The sequence below is a fragment of the Poecilia formosa genome, unplaced genomic scaffold, assembly GCF_000485575.1.
Source record: "Poecilia formosa unplaced genomic scaffold, Poecilia_formosa-5.1.2 Scaffold151, whole genome shotgun sequence".
Lineage (NCBI taxonomy): Eukaryota > Metazoa > Chordata > Actinopteri > Cyprinodontiformes > Poeciliidae > Poecilia > Poecilia formosa.
The window spans coordinates 1,191,069-1,209,839 of record NW_006800090.1 but is presented as its reverse complement, the minus strand read 5'-3'; the positions used below and the strand labels follow the sequence as shown (position 1 = coordinate 1,209,839).

At 36.3% G+C, this 18,771-nt stretch overlaps 1 protein-coding gene across 1 annotated transcript in view; it reads right to left on the bottom strand.

The window, feature by feature from the left end:
• prkci (protein kinase C, iota) overlaps positions 1-15,969 on the bottom strand; it is a 35,145-nt gene extending 19,176 nt beyond the window's left edge. Inside the window, exons 1-4 of the mRNA XM_007563815.2 lie at positions 15,462-15,969; positions 4,829-4,950; positions 1,676-1,765; positions 403-453 (exon numbers count right to left, since the gene is read on the bottom strand). Of these exons, the coding sequence (XP_007563877.1) occupies positions 403-453; positions 1,676-1,765; positions 4,829-4,950; positions 15,462-15,544 (346 nt within the window). The 5' untranslated portion in view covers positions 15,545-15,969. The remainder of the gene's footprint in view (positions 1-402; positions 454-1,675; positions 1,766-4,828; positions 4,951-15,461) is intronic.
• Between the last annotated feature and the right edge of the window lie 2,802 nt (positions 15,970-18,771).

Here is an 18,771-nt window from a genome sequence, read left to right as displayed (position 1 = left end):
AATACAAAAACATTTTATATTTATGTTAAAAAAAGAAACAAAACAATGAGGAAAGTGGTAAAGACATATTTCACTTATTTTAAATACAGCTGGAGCAATTTAGATTAAAGATTGGCTCAAAATTTCCAACAGATTTGTCAAATTTAAAAATTCTGCAAAACCCAGAGTTTGACATGTGACATTTATTTTAGTTTTATTTATAAATTAAACAAAAACTGAATGCTTCGTATTTGGTTTGGAATAGAACCCTTATTTAAGAGGGACTAGAGGAAGAAAAGGCAGCAAAATTGCATTAATCTTTAAATCATACCTAATAATTATTTTAAAATTTTTCAGGTAAATTATACATTTTTCAGGATGTTTATAAAAGGTCTAAAAATGAAGAAAACAAGTTGAACTCACTGTCCTCTCCTGGACAAGGCATACCGGGTTTCTCGGGTACACAAGGGAATACTGGAAAAGAAGAAAACATCATTTTAACTTAGCAATAATATTATAATATTTTCATCTTCTCCCATCAGCTTCAGCGGCGCTGCTTTGAAAAGGAGTAAACGAGTCGGTGATAAATGTAAAGAGTTCTAAAGCGCGGCCTCCTTAGCATTTACCACCAGTAGAAAAGGCCTCTTAACTGGAGAAATTTGTAAAAACACTTATAAGCATTTTTTGCAAAGGTCACTTCCAGGGAAGCGAGAGGAGAAACAAGATTATAGCAGCCAATGACAGGGGAAAAGGCAGCAACCTCGACCTGGAGCAGCGTGACTCAAAGGGGAGGCGTGGGCCGCGGCCAACAAGCTTGCTAACAAGCAGATCTGGCAACCCCCGAGGGGGAACCAGCACATCTCCTCCCACCCTCAAAACCCCTCCACCTCCATGCATGTGGCATCCAGTGCACTCTTGACCCGGCGCCTCTGATCTAATTAAAACATTACATTAAGCACAGAACCTGTCCCCGTTTTCCCCAGAGAGCGTGCTTACACACAGAAAACCTGTCAATCAACCCTCAAACCCAGAGCAGCACCTGAGTTAAAACCATCAAGAGCCAAGAGGCTGCACAAAAATAATCAATAACTTTCGGCTTAGACGTACGAAAGTAAACTGGCTTCAAGGCTTCAAAATGAGCAACAGTGGAAGTAATGTTGTCTTTACAGGTCACTGGACAATTAACTGTACGTTTAGGTGATGTTTGTGTTCAAAAATAGTCCTAAAGGCGACATGCAGAGATGCAAAAACAGCAAAATCAAAGGGAAATGCAACCAACATCGATGAAGTTTACAATTACATTTCTGCTTTATATGTTTAGATAAATATACATTATTCTGTAAACCAACAGCAGTGACTATTTTCTCATTTGATTTTTCTAAAAAAAAAAAAAAAAAAAATAGCACATTCTGCAGATTTTGACGTCTTAAGCTTTTTTTTTTTAACACAATATTAGAAAAACATTCAAATAGGCAAATGACTTGACTCCTCTTTTTAAAACTAAAATGCAATAACAGATTTCCATCACATAATTTGAACCAGGTGAAGGCAAAACTGTCAACTAATGAAATTTTGGGTAAAACATATCTACAAACTAAAGTCTACACACACAAATGGATCTGTGTGTGTGTGGGGGGGGAGGGGTCATAATGGGTATAAGTCATGTCAGTTTAAATAAAAATAATGATAAACTCACTGTGGATTGTGAGCTCAGAGTCTTTGTTGAGTTCATAGAGGCGAAGAGCTTCTTCCAATTCCAGCTGAGACGACACGGTGCAGGGGTCACCTGATAAACCAGAGACACATCATCATTAAACATATGTAACTCAAGAGACCATTTGAACAACCATGTAATCAATTAAAGTAGTGATCAACAGGAAAAGACTCACATTAACCTGGGTTAAACTTTTTTTTCCTGAATGGTTGTGGCTGCAAGATAGCAACCATAACCCCACAAAAACAAAAACAGCTCTTGATAAACATTCCCCATTTGTAATATGCTTCTTTATCGCATCCGTCACATAAAGAAGTTTGATTTTTATGCATAGAGTAACTGCATTCAATCAAATTTATTCATAGTTAAAAATAATCTTGACTACACAGTTTTTTTTTTTGTTTTTTTACATTTAACTGGAATTTATCACGAAGAAATAAAGATGCCTTTTCAGCACTGCACAAATAAAACTTTCTAGTGGACTCATATACATACATATTTTATGTGTAGGAAATATAACGCTGTAAATGATAATAAATAAAATAAAGGCTCTCCTCTTTCCCCCACCTCCACAAATACACTGTAAATAATTAAAGTGACTGTACAAACTAAAATGTGTAATCCAGTTTGTTCATTTATAATGGTCACAGTTTGGTGAGTCAGTATTTTGTCATCTCTGATGTAATTTTTTTCATTATTATTCTTCCTGCTCATGTTTAGAATCAGCTTTGTTCCTAAAAAACAAACTTTGCTGCAGTGTTTCTTGGTGTTGTACTTGTTTCTTTTTAGCTTTTTCTAGCTAACCCTTTATATTTTCAGCTGTCAAACACCTCAGCCTCTCAGTGGGGTCATAAAATTTACATGCCAGCCAACAGCACACCAACTACAGGTGCATGAATCATTATGACTCCAGATTTAAAGTCACACCTTTGAATGTTAGGAAATACTTTCCATTTTGAGGAACTAAACACACCCCACGCCACTAATCATGACAGCAGCCTGATGCACAGTGGGCTGCTTGTTCAAGGATATCACGGCCCCCCGTCATGACACTCGTCCCCACATCCCACGCAACAACAATCACTGCAGCAGCAGAATAAAATTAACCTGCATTACAACTGTGTTTTCCGGCGATATTTGGAAAACCAAATAGAAATCTCAGACTGTACTGGAGTACTTAGAAACTTTCACTAAGACATGGAACAATCTTAATTTTCCCAGCGTGTCTTCAGGCTGTGGCTGACGTTACCTGTAGGTTTCAGCAACACTGGAATACCCTGACAGAAAACACACTTTGAATCAAGTATGTTTGTGTCAGACTGCAGTACATGATGTTTCAGTTTCACTCTACCTGGTAAAAACATCAAAAATGCCGTTCAGATATTCAGACGCCCGACATTCCTTTAACAGGAAGAGCCAGGTGCCGCGGCGGCGTCTACCGATCCTGTTGGTCTCGGTGCGCCTGCCATGACAACCAGCTGCTGCTTATGCAATTAGCACAAGAACAGAAACTGTGACACATACTATAAAAACTGCTTCTGTATGTTAATAATTGACCAACTTCCAACAAGCAGCTGGTTTATTTTTATTTTACTATCCAGTAGCTGTTAGTTATTTACCAGAATGAACAATTAAGTGACAACGCTATCATCCATTTGTTTTATTATCACTACATTTAAATATTTTTTCCGCTATCAAGCAGAAGTACTTAAGAGTCTTATGTGTGTATGGAAACATAGATGACCTAGTTTGTTGTTTTAAAACTGCATATTTTCCCCAGCAAAGCACCTGTGGTTAAAATAATTAAAGTGACGCGAAAGAGAAAGTACATGGTAGCATCCAACGCCGCCAAGTTTATGTCAGATGTCAGTAATCTGTGATTCTGTGTAGGACAGACAACTAAGAAAGAAACTCAGCTGTTTTTGGAATTTCCAATTTCAATTTAGAAAAAAAATGTGGTTTTTTTTTTTTTTTTTTTTTTTTGCTTTCATGAATTACAAAACTAAAGCCATAGATTACATAAAATGTAAAGGTTATTTTAGTTTTTGATTCAATAAGATAAACCTGTCTAGTACAGAGATTGATTACACAGTGTGATAAAGATCAGACGAAAGATTTGTGGGGTTAAAAAAAAAAAGGTGGCTGTTTAATGGTTCTAAGCTTTAATGGTTCTTAGCAGAAAGTTGAGTGGAAGGAAAAGCTGTGGTGGGAAAATGGCTCACTGTCACTGAAATAATTTTAAGCAAAGCAAACTAAAGAGTTTAGAAGAGACTCAAAATGTGTATTCAGGACAAGGTCTGCAATGGTTAAATTTATTTACTAATCCACTTGTGAACAAGAGAAAAGAAAAAAAAAAGCATCTTAGTAGGACAGGAGGAATGATAGAGGCCATTCTCTGTAGTATATGAACATATTAGTACACAATATTATTCTCCATTACCTATAATGTATTGCTTGCCATTGAGCTATAACATTTTTTTCATTGAATTGCTGATATTCTAATTTAGTACTATTTGACCGTTTTTCGTCGTGTTCTTTGTTTAAATTAATAATTTTAGAAACACCTGATCATGACAGTGGTGAAACCTCACATGCACAGCTGCATGAAACTGTTTTTTATTAATTAGGCAGTAGGAAAGACAGCCTCCTCTCCACTGTTTACTTAGGAAGGACCACCAAGCGTTGTTTATTACCCACACATAATGACTCCGCTGATTATATGTGGGAGGCTACAAGTGGGAGTTAGTCTGAGTCTAATGAGTTTTGGCAAGCTGACCTCCTCCTGGGCTCAACGATCTGATGGCTCAATCTTTCCTGCGACACCATTACTGCTGCCTGACTAACAGGACTGAATACAAGAGCTGCACACCTCTGAGCTCAGAGGAGAACGACAACAAGGATGTGTGTGTCTTTATGTAAACTTGTTTTCATAGGAAGGTTTGACACCACCTGCGGTAGGCAAATTTACCCACTAACTCCGTAAACATCGGCTTTTAAAAACATCTGCACTTTTTTCATTTCAGATAAACAGCAGCAGGAACTTCTATTGCTCCCAATCTCACTGTTGTTTTTGTTAAAAAAAAAAAAGAGAGTGAGAGAGAGAAACGCTGACAATGCAGAGATAAACAAACGCACCTTCCTCATCGATCCACTTCATGGTGAACTGCTGGTCATTGTCCATTGAGCACATGTCTCTCACCTCACCAGAAAGGCCTTCATAAGAGATGGACGGTTCAAAATGTGTGATCATGATGTCCCTGCAGGGGGAAAAAACAGAAAGAGGAAAACGTTTAAGGAGCTATGGCAATACAAAACATATGCCATCAGCTTGGGCATAAATCTCACAAATGCTGGCATTGAGAAGAAGAAAAACGGATCAGTGTTGCAGCACATTTTCAAATTAAATCATTACAGTGACACATTTAATTCTTTAAGGGAGTAAAACTCAAGTAATTTTAAGAGTTTTTTCTTTTACTGTCTTCAAAACCAAGTTTACAAAACACTTCCTTAATACTTTCAGTATCTTCCACACCTTCACATTAGTTTGCTTGAATTTTGGCCCATTCCTCCCAACAGAACTGGTGTCAGAGTTTGGCTTCTATGCCATTTACTTAGCTTAAGTCAAGTCTAGTTTATTTTTAAAGCACATTCCAGCAACAAGTTCAAAGTGCTTTATGCCATAAAAACAATACATTAAACAATTATGAAACAACCAATAAACATTACATTTTGTCAAATGCCATCAGCAAAACCATTGCCCAAATAACATACATCAAATATTTATCAATGTTCAATTTATTATTGATGAAGGCAGCTCTGAACAGATGCTGCCTTTTTAGCCTTGATTTAAAGGAACTCAGTGTTTCGGCTGATTTGTAGTTTTGTGGAAGTTTGTTCCAGATTAGTGGAGCATAATTACGCCTTTTCAGCTCTGCACAAATAAACTTTTTAGTGGACTCTGGACCATAATTTTAGATGGTCTATTTAAATGCCTAATTTCATTATAATTATATATTTTAAAACTGTAATAGAGCAATATGCCAATAAAAACTTAAGTGGAAGAGTTTCTGTAGTATGAAGAATATTAAATCAATTGAGAAAACTTGAGGTTTAATCCATTCAATAGCTATTTATTATCCTGTCTTTCTTTCCTTGTTAATCATTTATGGACAGCCTATCTGGTTTAAAATGTCAGAACAATTAAAACGCTGCCAACAGTTAGGATGAAATGATCAAAACCAAATAACTTCTCTGGGTAAACCCAAACAATCAAAGGCCTTTTCATTTTATAGCTAGGCAATTATTTTTTTAATTTGTCGTCAGCAACACACACTGACACTGAAAAAAATAAAACACTCCATTCATCTGAGCCACATGCACTCACAAAATACAACACTTGGCTGCAAGTCTCAGACTTTGAGTTTGTTACAACTGCAAATTTATTCATTCGCACAGAATGACGAAAGTTCAAGAAATATCAGCAAAACAAGATCAAGGGACACAGAAACTCAAGAATGAGTGGAAGCAACACATTTATACATACGAAACCAGTTGATTTAATTTTTAATTTATGGTCTTAATGGACGCAAGTCTGGAAATACAAAGATTTTCTATAATCTATTATCCCTTTCCATAGTTATCCGGATCAGAAAAATACTTCAGATTGGATATTTTTCTAGATCTAAAGGAGCTTTGGTTCAGTAACTAACTCTCCACCTCATCCTGTAAAATTTGGTGGCAACATCCTGTTTTAAATTTAAGGTTCTTCTGATGGGAAATTATCACAAAAAAGTATTTAACTAAAACTATGAGGTGTAGATCAAATACACGGAATAGGGGTTAAAAATGACAGAAACGCATCAAACTGAGTAAGAAATCATTTCTCACTTTTTTATGACAGCAAGAGTATTGATGTTATCTGACCACAGCACTGTGGGTTCCCACAGTTTACAACGGATGGGGGTGGTACGTACAAGCTTTTTACACGTCTGCAGGCAACGGCGTTAAATTCAAGCAGCCGAGCGCGGGACGGCCATCAGGACAGAGATTAAAATGAGTAAAATCAGCAAACAGATGGGAATAAAAAGGGGATATTGTGTGAAATCTGTCTTGGCTTTTGTGGAATGACCACCAGGAGGAAGATCTTTACTGCCATCATCAAGACTGACAAGGGCTTTTCATCATCTTGAGAGCTTTAGAGCAGGACGGTAAAATCCAAACAATTTGTCAAGGACATGTAGAGTCCAGTGTGAGCACAGAGTATGGAAGGTCAGTAAATGGTAAATCCATGCCAGCACATAAATATACAACAGGTAGTGATTTATTTGCTTATAATCCAATTTCACATAAATGGCGAGCGTGTGAAGTAGCTTGTCTTGGTAATGCATCTTCCACACAGCAGATATTAAAACTGGCTGGCTGGCTGGAAATCACGCACGTAGAGCAAATAAAGCACTCTGAGCAATAACACGCTGACGTTAAGAGTCGGCCTAATGCTCGCCTCGCCCTCCCTCTACTTTCTCACCCGCTTCCTCTTTCCTGATGGTGTTAATCACTGCCTGGAAGGGAGGCGGAGGAAGACTGGCAACTACACACCGCCAGTCTGATCTCACCTCCAGGCCCCGAAGCTCTTTATTTTATCCTGCAGCTTTGAAGACGTCAGATGGCAGAAAGCACACCATAATCACAGAGAATGGTTCAAACACAGAGAGTGCAGATGATCTTAATAAAGCCTCCTCTGCGTCCAGTGTAACTGGACCCAAGTCTTCACTGCAGAGTTGCATTTTAGCTCCTTCTAACGACTTCCTCAAACTCTGATAAGGGTCACATCTCCTGCAGGAAACTGGAACACCAAGCAGCTTCTTTTTTTCCTCAACACTAGTTTGACAGGTTGTAAAAAGCTGTTCTAAGAAAAGCAGGTTTTTAGAAAACCCAAATTGCTTAAACATATTTCATTAGTGCTCCACTAACCCAACATCAAGAAGCATTAAATTGGTTTTAAAGCTAAATTTAAGATTTCCTGTGCAACGCACCATCTTAGTCCATCATCCAAAGAAGAGATGCTAGAATAGTGCTGATCAATAAATCAATAAACAATATATATGATAATAGACATATGATCAATATCAATAGATAATACATCTGATAGAATATTCAATACATAGAAAAAAATCCAATCCAATACCACAGAGCATTCTGGGGAATGTAGGCAGAAGAAATGCTTTGGATTTTCTACATTTTTAATTATTTCTGACATGAGAAAAAGAGAATCGGACATAAATAATGAAATTAATAAATAAATCAACATAAAACAATCAAAACAGCTTAACAATGACAAAAAGAGTAATGCCAACATAGCATCCCCAAAAGGGAGCAGGAAGCTTTTGCCATCATTCCTCACACAAATGCTTTAAAATAAACAATAGTGTGGAATGAAAAATGTAGTTTAAAGAGGAAATGTCGCATCACCAAGACAAATGTGAGAACGAGGGGTGAAACAATAACAAAAACTCACAAGATGAGACACAAACAGATTTTAATAAACAAAAATTCTATATTTCTATTGATTTGGTCACAAACTCAACAAATTGACGTCTTCAGACATTAGGACAGAGCTTAGCTCATAATGTACACTGTGATTGTGACGTAGCTCAACCTACAGTCCAGCCATTGGTTGCTATAGCGATGCAAAAATTTTATATTTATTTTAATTGTACTTTTTTGTTGTTGATTGCCTTTTCAAAGACTTTAAAGTTGGTGTTTAGGTACTATGAACAGCAGTAAAACGTAAATACCTGATAAAACTTTCAAACTTCCTGCCAACTTTAAACATTTTTAAACTGAAAAACACAGTGGACCACTGGATGACTGCTTCATAATGCCCTACCACCAGACGGAGCACACTTTCTGAGGGAAACCCTGCACAAGCAGAGATGTGTGTTGAACAAATGGGATCTTTTAATTGTTGATGACTAAGAAGCAACAGCATTGCAAGTAGACGAGACATCTCTCCACTCGGCAACATCCAACTGTGCCGTTAATTTACAGAGGGAAGGAGGAAAGGGGAATAATCTGAACATCATGATTGTTGTCATGACCTAAAGAGAGATCAGGGTGACTTTCTATCTCTCTGCCAATACTGCAACGCAGAGAAAGTAACTACTATACGTGATTCATGAAAATCATACACAGAGTAGACAGAAGTTTACACAATAGGCTTCAGAAATCCTGTTCCTCATAATAATACTAAACTGTGCTAATCTGGACCGCTGGATGCTGTGGTCTCTAGGCAACAGGGGTCACCTACAGTGTTAAACAAGTGGACAAAATCTGGAGAACAGCAGCAGCCAGAAACAATCCAGTCAGTCATGTGGACAAGGTCGCTCCTGAGAAAAACGCACACATGTTCAAAACACCATTTACTCAGTCACGACTGACAATTCGTGACTAATCTGAACTTATTATAGTGCAGTGTTCTTCTGCTTTTAAATACAAAACAACTATATTAACAAGCAAGGGAAAGAACAAAAGCAAAAGTGAGGGACTTCTGTTCAAATGTTACAAAGCTTGTTCAGTCCATTTAGAGTGAGTGATAGGGCTGAAACGATTAACTGGATTAATTGTGATGAATCAATTATTGAAAAACTAGTCAACTAATTTAGTAATCAATTAATCATTAACTGGAGTATGCAGACTCAGAAAAGGTCATTTGCTGAAATAAAAAACATATTCAGAGCAGTAATTAAACCAAGACTGTACAAAATAATATACCTGAAATAATCATTAGTTGCTGCCCTAGTGAGAGGAACCGAGACAATCATCAATAAAAGCGTTTTCATCTCATTCCAACTTTAAAACAACAGGACAAAATTGGCCGACACAAGTGGGCCTGTTGCAATTAATAATAAATTGCATGATAAATTAAAACAAACTCAAACTCAAATTCCATTTGCATGATTTATCGTTTTTCTTTCGTCTCTCTCTTTCTACCAAAAAGTCAATGACAAAAGTCTTCATTCTGATCTATTGGTCTCAACTAGCCGTTATTCAAGGACAATTTTGTTTATACACACTTCTTAACTCAATTAGTTTGTTGTTTTGGTTTATTTTTATTTTGGATGTTTAAAAAGTCTTTTGGTTATAGTGTTAAATGTTCATTAGAATTTAATCTTTGAGGATGTGTTCTTGATTTGTTATGCTATTACTGCCACTATGTTACTTGAAAATGGTCTCAAAACGACAATGTTATTGTTTGTCACAAAAACCTCAGGTAAAATTTATCATCGTGACAGGCCTAGACAAGCTCCAAACAAGGTCCAAGAATGCAGAACAATCCGACATGCAGCGATGGAGCTCTACTGAAAACAAGCTGCGTTATTGGCCAATGGATGGCGTGACGCTTGAGGGGGTTTTCAGAAGGAAACAGACTAGGAATACCTTTTAATTTAAACAAAGCAGTGCCTTCAAGCACTAATGCAAACAGGAGTCTTTAACAAAAAGAAAAAACTTCTCCAATAGCAGGAAAATAATTGAGTTGCTCCATCAGGCTGGTGTAATCTCTGTACCTTGGCAAGCAGCATTGCTTCACTGAGGAATTTTAAAGTTGAGCTGATGCATGAAGGGACTTGATTTGAAAGTAACAAAATGACGCGTGCGCTTTGTGCTAAGAGTCAATTGTTTTAAAACATAAATTATCTCGTTCTTCTAAAAGAGTTCTGGGTGAAGAACTTTTCAATTAGTGCGAAAGCGCAGCCTCGTAATAAACCGACTGGTGAAACAGGTGTTAATTGGACTCCATGCCTGACATGGGGTATTAACTACAGGCATTACCTAAAGTGTTTCTCCAAGAAATGGGTATTATCTTTGAGCCACTGGGGCTTCTAAAAGGCCTATCCAAGCCAGCAGCAATAAATACACAAATAACAATAAACAATAATGTTCTGCAAAGCGCCGACGCCAAGTGCATACTGCTGCCTCCAGCTGCACAAAGGGCCTGAAATGGATTTTAAAATCCTGCACCCACTGCGCACACTGCAAGCGATCACTTCTCCAAACATTTAATTCTGTTAAGCAGGATATAATGAACTCTTATTAGTTTCCAATGCACAGAAAATTTATTGTAAGGCAGCTGTGTGTCTGCAAAAGCATAACAGATTATATGGTATTTTTTTAAGCCGTCTAATCACAGCTTAAACTTCTGCATAAAGATTTTTTTTTTCCAGGTTAAAACTGGAGCGTTATTTGTCTATTCTGCAAGAAAAATAATTTCTATTTAGACGTACTGAAAGACTGCCGTTTTTACCTGCTTACACAGCAAGAAAGTGAAAAAAAAAACCAAAATAAAAAATGTTTTGTTCAGTTTTGTCTCATCATATTGTTATCCCTTTATGAATCTTTGGATAATATGTGGAGAAAAACTAACTAAAAAACAACAGTTAGCATTATGAGAGCAAAAAGAAGATGAGTCAGTGACGGATGGAGACAACGACAACCAGACACCAACCTGCACAAGCTGGCACAAACTGGCAGTCTCAGAGAAAAAAAAACACACAGAAATATTATTCACACCCTGAGACACAGCCATCCTCTGGCTCATTCCTGACCTCAAAATAATAAAAAATATCCATTAAAAAATTATTTGTACCTTCCTCAATAACCAAAGACATTTATCAGTGTTACAGAACATAAACCTGTTTTATAATTGCCACTTTTTGCAGGTTTTTACTGGTATTTTTGATTATTTGTCTTGGAAGGCCTCCTAACAATGACCCTAATCTCCAGCTTCCTCCAGAGATTCTTCATTAGATAGGCCTGTTACAATAATCAATAAATCAATTAATCGTATGACAAATTAAAACAAGCTCAATAATTTATATTAGCATGATTTGTCATTTTTCTCTTTTCCTATCTTTCTACCAAAAACTGGATGATAAAATCTTCGTTCTGGTGTTTTAATTTCAACTAACCCTTGTGTTTTATTAAAGACAATTTTGTTGTTTTGTTTATTTATCTTGGATATTTAAACTCCAACGTTTAATGTTCATTATAATTTAAGGTTTATTGATTTTTGAGAATATGTTCTTGCATTCTTTTGCCATTACCATGACTCAAAACAACAATATTATCAGTTATCGCAATAACTTCTGTGACAATTTATCATCCATCTAAATGTGTTATCGTAGATTCAGTTTACGTCTCAGGCTGGGCCACTCCAAAATGTTAATGCTACTTTCAGTAAGGAAAAAAACACTTTGGTAAGGTTAAAATAAATATTTAAACCTAAATCTGCAAGGAGTATGAATAACTTGGGGCTGACCTATACATTTACATAAGAGGATATTACTGCACAGTCTTCAAAACACAAGAATAGGTTCATTTCAAGCTTAAAGCCACTGATTGTTTCCTTTAACAACATCAGTGAAATAAAACTACAAGTTTCTGACAGATTTAAAACGGGACAGAAAAGTCTTCTGGCATGCTCCCCATTTTAAGACGCCTGGGGGAATGGTATTTACGATCTCTGAAATGGTTCTTTTATTGCACTGCTCATTCCTCACATTAGATGTTTTCTAACTTTAGGCTTTGTCTGAGCTAAATAAGCGATGTTATTCAACGTCGCTTTATTCTTCTTCTCCTAGGACATTTTTTATCCACATTAAAGGTCACAATTATAAACAAAACAATATTAGAATATTTATTTCTAAAAATGGTCAGCGTTACGTTAACAGGACTTCCTGAATATCTTAAGATGCATGTCATATTTGGAGTGAGGGATATTTAAATTAAGATAAGTCACTTTATACCTTGGATGTACCTAAAATAACAGATAATTTTTGTAAAATTAACTGTTTTTAGTCTGCACCTTCCATCTACATGTTTCTGCTGAGAAAAACTGAGATTCTACCAAAAACTTATAGAAGATTTAAAAAGAAAGAACACACGTATTTTCTCCATTTGTACCAGGAGAAAATATGGTACCAGTACAAAAACAAAGAATTTCAGTTTCAAAATCACCAATAGTCTTAACTTTTTTTTCATGAAAAACATTAGAAAATGCAGGGCTGATGAGAGTTTTCGGCTGAGCACTGAAACGCCGCCCCTCCCCTACATGTTGCTGTGCACTGCCGGTCAGCCGACTAACACAAGACTACAAAAGTTTTTCTTGTGCTTGTAAAAATGTAGATAAATTTGGGTGTCTGGAAACATTTTCAGGGTAAAAAAAAACACTCAAGATCTTGACTCTAAACTAGCGTCAGCCACCATTATGAGCCTCAAACTCCTCCTGTTAATAATTACAAAGTCTTACCAATGGCTAGATGACGTCAAATTTATGTACTGTAAAATCAAAGCCATAATTGTAATAATAATGCACATATGTAACAACCAATATATTATGTTATTTTGGCAGTACTACAAATAATTGTTGGATTCATTCTTTTAATAAAATGGATAATGTTATATATTCATGCTTTAAATTATGAACTGGAAATTGTCAAACCAACACAGGCCTCGTTTATACATCACAATTTTATTCATGAACATTTTACCATTAAGCTTTGGTTTTATGTAAAAGAGATTATTATAAAAAGAAAAAAAGCAGTGTGACACATTTAAATAAAACATAAGCTGCGATTGTTTTGTTTCAGAATACCTTCAGGTTGGTGAAAACAACTGAAATCATTTGGGTACAAAATCTAATTTGTAGGGGCATTTTGGTTAATTTTTCAAAGTAGAAATGTTGAGATCATCAACTTCTGACTAAAATAAAGATTGAATAAATATAAAAATAGGGAACATCCTATTTTAATCTCGTTTCTTAAATTTTTGTCAAGCTGGTAATCCATGGAAAACCTGTCGTTTACTGAGGTGATACTATCATCAAAAGTTTGGGACAGACTGGTTTGGCACCTCACCTGTACGCTCATGCAGAACGCGATCTGAACATCTGCCTACATCTTTATATACTTCTCCGTTAATGCATCCAAAAAGAAAGACGCACAGACATTTACGAGGCTCGCAGCTATGTTCGTCGCTGGGAACATTGCTGAGATTCCTGAAGAAGGAGGTCATAAATAGTTAAGATTCCTCCCAATGATCACCACACATTACGGCGTTCTTTAGGCGTGTCGAACACAAAAGGTCCAGCTGACCCGTAAGACATGTTTTTCAAGATTTCACAGAGTCAGCTGGGAGAGAGTATTTAAGAAATAACACTGTGATCAAAAATGTCACCTAAAAATACAATAATTATTTCACTGCCATTTGTAAAGCTATTGTTGAGCACTTCAAATGAGACAAAAATATGTAGGCGATGTCACTTCTGAGCTGTAAAAACATTAATTTGTTTGCTTTCATTAAATTACTCAATTATGAAACAATCAGCAACTTTGCAGCTGCCATTTGTGCTCCAATCACGTTGAATGGTAATCATGCTGAACTGGCTCCTCTCAGTTCATTTCTATAACTTAATGAAAACATACCTAGAATATATTTTTTCTTCATTCCTCCTACTGCAAAATATTCAGGTGATGTTTGGGTTCGGCTTGCCTAAAAATGAGCAGGATTTCTAAACAGTACGCATATATTGTACATTTATCATTATATTTATATGCACATTGCAAAGAAGCACCTGGAGTTAATAATTTCAGCAGCATGCATTAATATATTTGATGGCATTTGTTGTTTAAAGCAATATAAAAGACTGAAGTAAAGATGTAGTAAAGTGAGTAAAAAAACAAACAAAAAAAACTACAAACTGTTTCACTGTAAACAACATTTTCTATCAGCCTTGTGTTTGAGATGGAAATTATATTGTTTTAATAGTTATCATTAGTGGCTTGTTTAATATGAACCTATATCAGAATGACAGTAACATTTTTACTTTAACTTGCTACAAGCCATATTGCTTTAGCAAAAATTAATAAATATTATTTTGTTTTCATAATATGGTGCAGCCTACTTGCATACCAAAAACAGCTTTACTAAGAGTGGAATAATTCGCATTTGTTTTTACCACTGTATGGCAAATCGTCTACATCTCCTTTGTTTTCCAGATTAAATTTACTAAATTTAACTGGGACCAAAATATGTAAGGACAAACTGTGTTAAATTCTTCTTTTTCGTGAAAATTATACATAGAAACCAGTGTAGCTGTTGGAACGAAAATATAAGTAAATCAACAAAAGAATAGATTAAGAGAAAGCATCGCTCCAACATGTAGATTTAAATACTGTACATTTCACACCAGCTGAATATAATGGCCTAACTTATAAATAAATAACACACAATAAAGCTTCTCTGTTTAATTACAAATTACACAAACCTTAACTTTTATTACATCTTATCGACATTTCATGATACGTCGACTTGGAAACACCGTACAAAGCTTTACCAACAAGCCAAATCCTTATCAATCTCAGCTGGAGACAGCCAACTTCAGTTAGCAACTGTTAGCAAGCCGAGCTTCAAAGCTTTGAAACTGAGTTAAAACACATATATTCCCCACTCGATTAAAGCCCCCGGATATTTAGTGTCTGGCTGACACATTCCTGACATTCCACAGAGGGACTGGCTGTGGGTTGACAGGACGCCTGGACAGTTTCAGCTGCCCAAAGTTTACCGAAACCCTCTGATAGAGGACCAACATTAGCCAGCCGTTAGCTCGTTCAGCTAATGCTAGCCAACTGATTAGCTTCCAAGTGTAAAACTTTCCGTAATTAATTTATTTAATTAGGCCGAATACACAGTGGATAGCAGGTCGAGTTCTTACCCTTTATAGTAAGCCTTGACCCGGACTTGGTGGGAATTCTCTCCGGGGTGGGACATGGTGCTGTCCCGCAACGTCGGCATCATAAGCTCCGCCGCGGACACTCAGATTCAGATTCACCGATACCTCCCTTCCCTCTTCAGCGGTGTAAACCACGCCCAGAAACACTGTGATTCAAGGGTCCCCCGACAAAAAAGGGCCCCAAATGAGTCAAAAGATAGTGAAAACAGTGTTCCGGGGTTCCTCGGTTAAATAAAATTAACCTGTAAAGTAAAGGAAAACTTGCGGGTCCACCAAACAACTCCCTACCGCAAAGGCCTAGCGACGGACTCTACCAATAGAAGAATGTTCAGGGAAGCGAATAACCAACTTGAACACTCATATGCACACGACACAAATACATAATCTAAATACTTACACGTATCTAAAGATTAATAGTAAATAACATTTAAAAATCAGCCTATTAGAATAACATATATCGAAAATAAAACGTTACTATCCTTTTAGCATCGTTCTGACTGTACCAACTCCCGTTTTCAACAGTACGGTGCTGCCTTCGAGTTCCACACAAAAGCTCGGAAATAGTTGAAACCTGTAAGAGACGTCTCTCTTTCAGGTTCTCTGGCACGGAAATAACATAATTGACCAACAACAAAGAGGTGTGTTATTTTAAGTTTCATTTTAGAAACACCTCGCTAGATTTGGGGTGCTTTTCTAAATTGAAAGACGGAAGAGTGAAAATGGGCATTAAAATAAAATAAATAAAATGATCTTGACTGGTAGTTTTAGAAATTGTTTACATTTTTCAATGTATTTACATTTTTATTATTTCATTTAAAGGTAATATTTAAATGATGGATGTAATGCACGTTCTAATGTCAAATAAACATACAAAACAATATTATTTTCCTTTCCTTAGATGTGGGAAAATAGCTGAATACTATGGCGAACAATCATTTCAGTATGTGGCAATTTTCAGGGTAAAGACCACTTTAGAATTTGGTTATTTTCTGAGATTTCAGAGTACAATTGAGCAACTATCCCAGTGTAGTATTGCAGACTACACTTGAATGTCGCACGAGTTACAACCATTGGCAGCAGAGGAGGTTGAGGATGAAATTCAGACATCCAGACCCAGTAAAACATATTTTTGAAAAACTCAAAAAAACAATTAATTACCCTAAAGAAAACAGAACTTCCTACAGGTTCTGATGGAGGGCCACCTGTTTATTACACACTGAAAATTAACCCATAAATTAATGAATATCCTGCATGAAGAGGTTCCACCCAGATAATATATTTTATAAGGAGATTTACGCTTTATGTACATGGACTGAAGAGAAAATAAGCATAAATAGTGTCTTCATAGGTCTGCCTAAAAAAAATCAGTCAGCTGGAGCTGATCCAGATCGCTGCTGCTCACTAAAACCAGGAATTTAGAGAACATCATCCCAGCTCTACACACTGGCTCCCTGTAGCTCAGTTGTTACTTTATAAATCACTTAAAATAAATCGTTGTCGCTCTACCAGCCTTCCAGATCACTCAGGTCTTCTGGACCTGCTCCATTCTGCGTCCCAAGAACCAGAACCAGCCATAGAGAAGAAGCAATCAGCTTCTATGCACCACAAATCTGGAACAAATTTCCAGAAAACTGCAGAACAGCTGAAACTCTGAGTCTAATAACCCATCTGTTTAGAATTGCTTTTGACTAATAACTATTGATCAATATATTTGATGTGTTTATGCTTGATAATTTTGATTAAATGTAATTTTGGTTGTTTCATAATTGGTCAATGTATTATATTTTTATGACATAAAGCACTTTGAACTGCCTTGTTGCTGAAACGTGTTATACTAATAAACTTGACTTCACTCCAAGTTCGCAGAGAGGGAAGACTTCATCTATTTGTCTCTTGACAAGGCTATCTAGATATGCAAATTTTCGAGACAAATGTTTATTATGTGCTAATAGAGCTAAGTATGGTGGAGGACTTATGAGGCTGTGGAGTTTTTCTCTTTCAAAGGCTCTAGGGAATTTGTTAGGACACAAAATACCATGGATAATTAAATACCAAGGCATTTTAGAGGAAACATTTAAAGCTTTTTTTTTTTTTACCATAAAACCTGAAAATGGGTCATCATTGGGTCTTTTAGAACAATAAGAATACAAACAAAAGACCAGTGAAAACAGAAAATGGTTACAAAATGACTCTTCTTCCATGAGTGTCTTGAGTCCCAGATGTAAATGTGATGGAAAACCTGTACGGTGAGCAGAAGAACAAGAAAAATATAAGGGACGTATGGGAGAGATTATGCAATTTCCCTGTTGGCAAAAGAGAAAAGGTTGCGATAATTAGGATCAGTGACTTCGTAGAGATGAATCATTTCTTAATGTGAGAAAGTATTCCCTGCGATCAACAAAAATATCTCAAATTTTCAGTGTGAGATTATTGCAAAGCTACAAAAGATGAATTTATTTCCAAGCATTTTGCGTATTTTTTTGCCATTAGGTGTATAAACAAAGAATTGTTTCTGTGAGGGGAACAAGGCTAATTAGTGAATGCCGTATAGCTGATGGTTCTGGAGTTCACTCAGATTTGTTGACTCGAAGCACAACTGGAGAAAGAGAGACTTGGAGAGCTGACTCATGACCTACCAGAGGCGCATTGCTAAAAGCAGTGACCTGCGTCAGAGTTGGTGGAAAACGTCACCTACTCACAGTTTTCCACTCACACTTTCATCCAGGCTTCAGAAAGTCTTTGATATGCTCAGATTGTCTGTTTGCTGCTCTTTCTTACAGAAAAATGAAACACCTGAGAGCTGTCAGACTGCATGAAGTTAGTGTCCGCTCCCTCATTTCTGGTTTCTGTTTAATATTTTTGCTGTTTCCACTCAGGTTCATTGTTCACTGCACTCAAGTGTCTCACAGTGTTGAGATTTCGTTTTTGGGGCTGCAACACAAGCCACATTTCAGTCTATTTCATGCAAGTAAAGGTGTTTTAAAATTAATTTTAATGAAAAAAAAATGCAAGAGAGAGCAAAATTATTACAAGATAAAGACAAAATGTATTATGACTGATGTCACAGTGTTATTGGTGAATGAATGAATGAATGAATGAATGAATGAATGAATGAATTAATTAATTAATTAATTAATACATTTGAAAGCTCATTTAAATTTGCTGTATATCCACTTTTATGCTAACTTCCTCTTGATATTTTACAATTTGGTGGAAAAATACAAAGTATATGTGTTCACATGTATCACATTTATTTATTTACATATCAACAGAAAATGAATTATTTGATAAA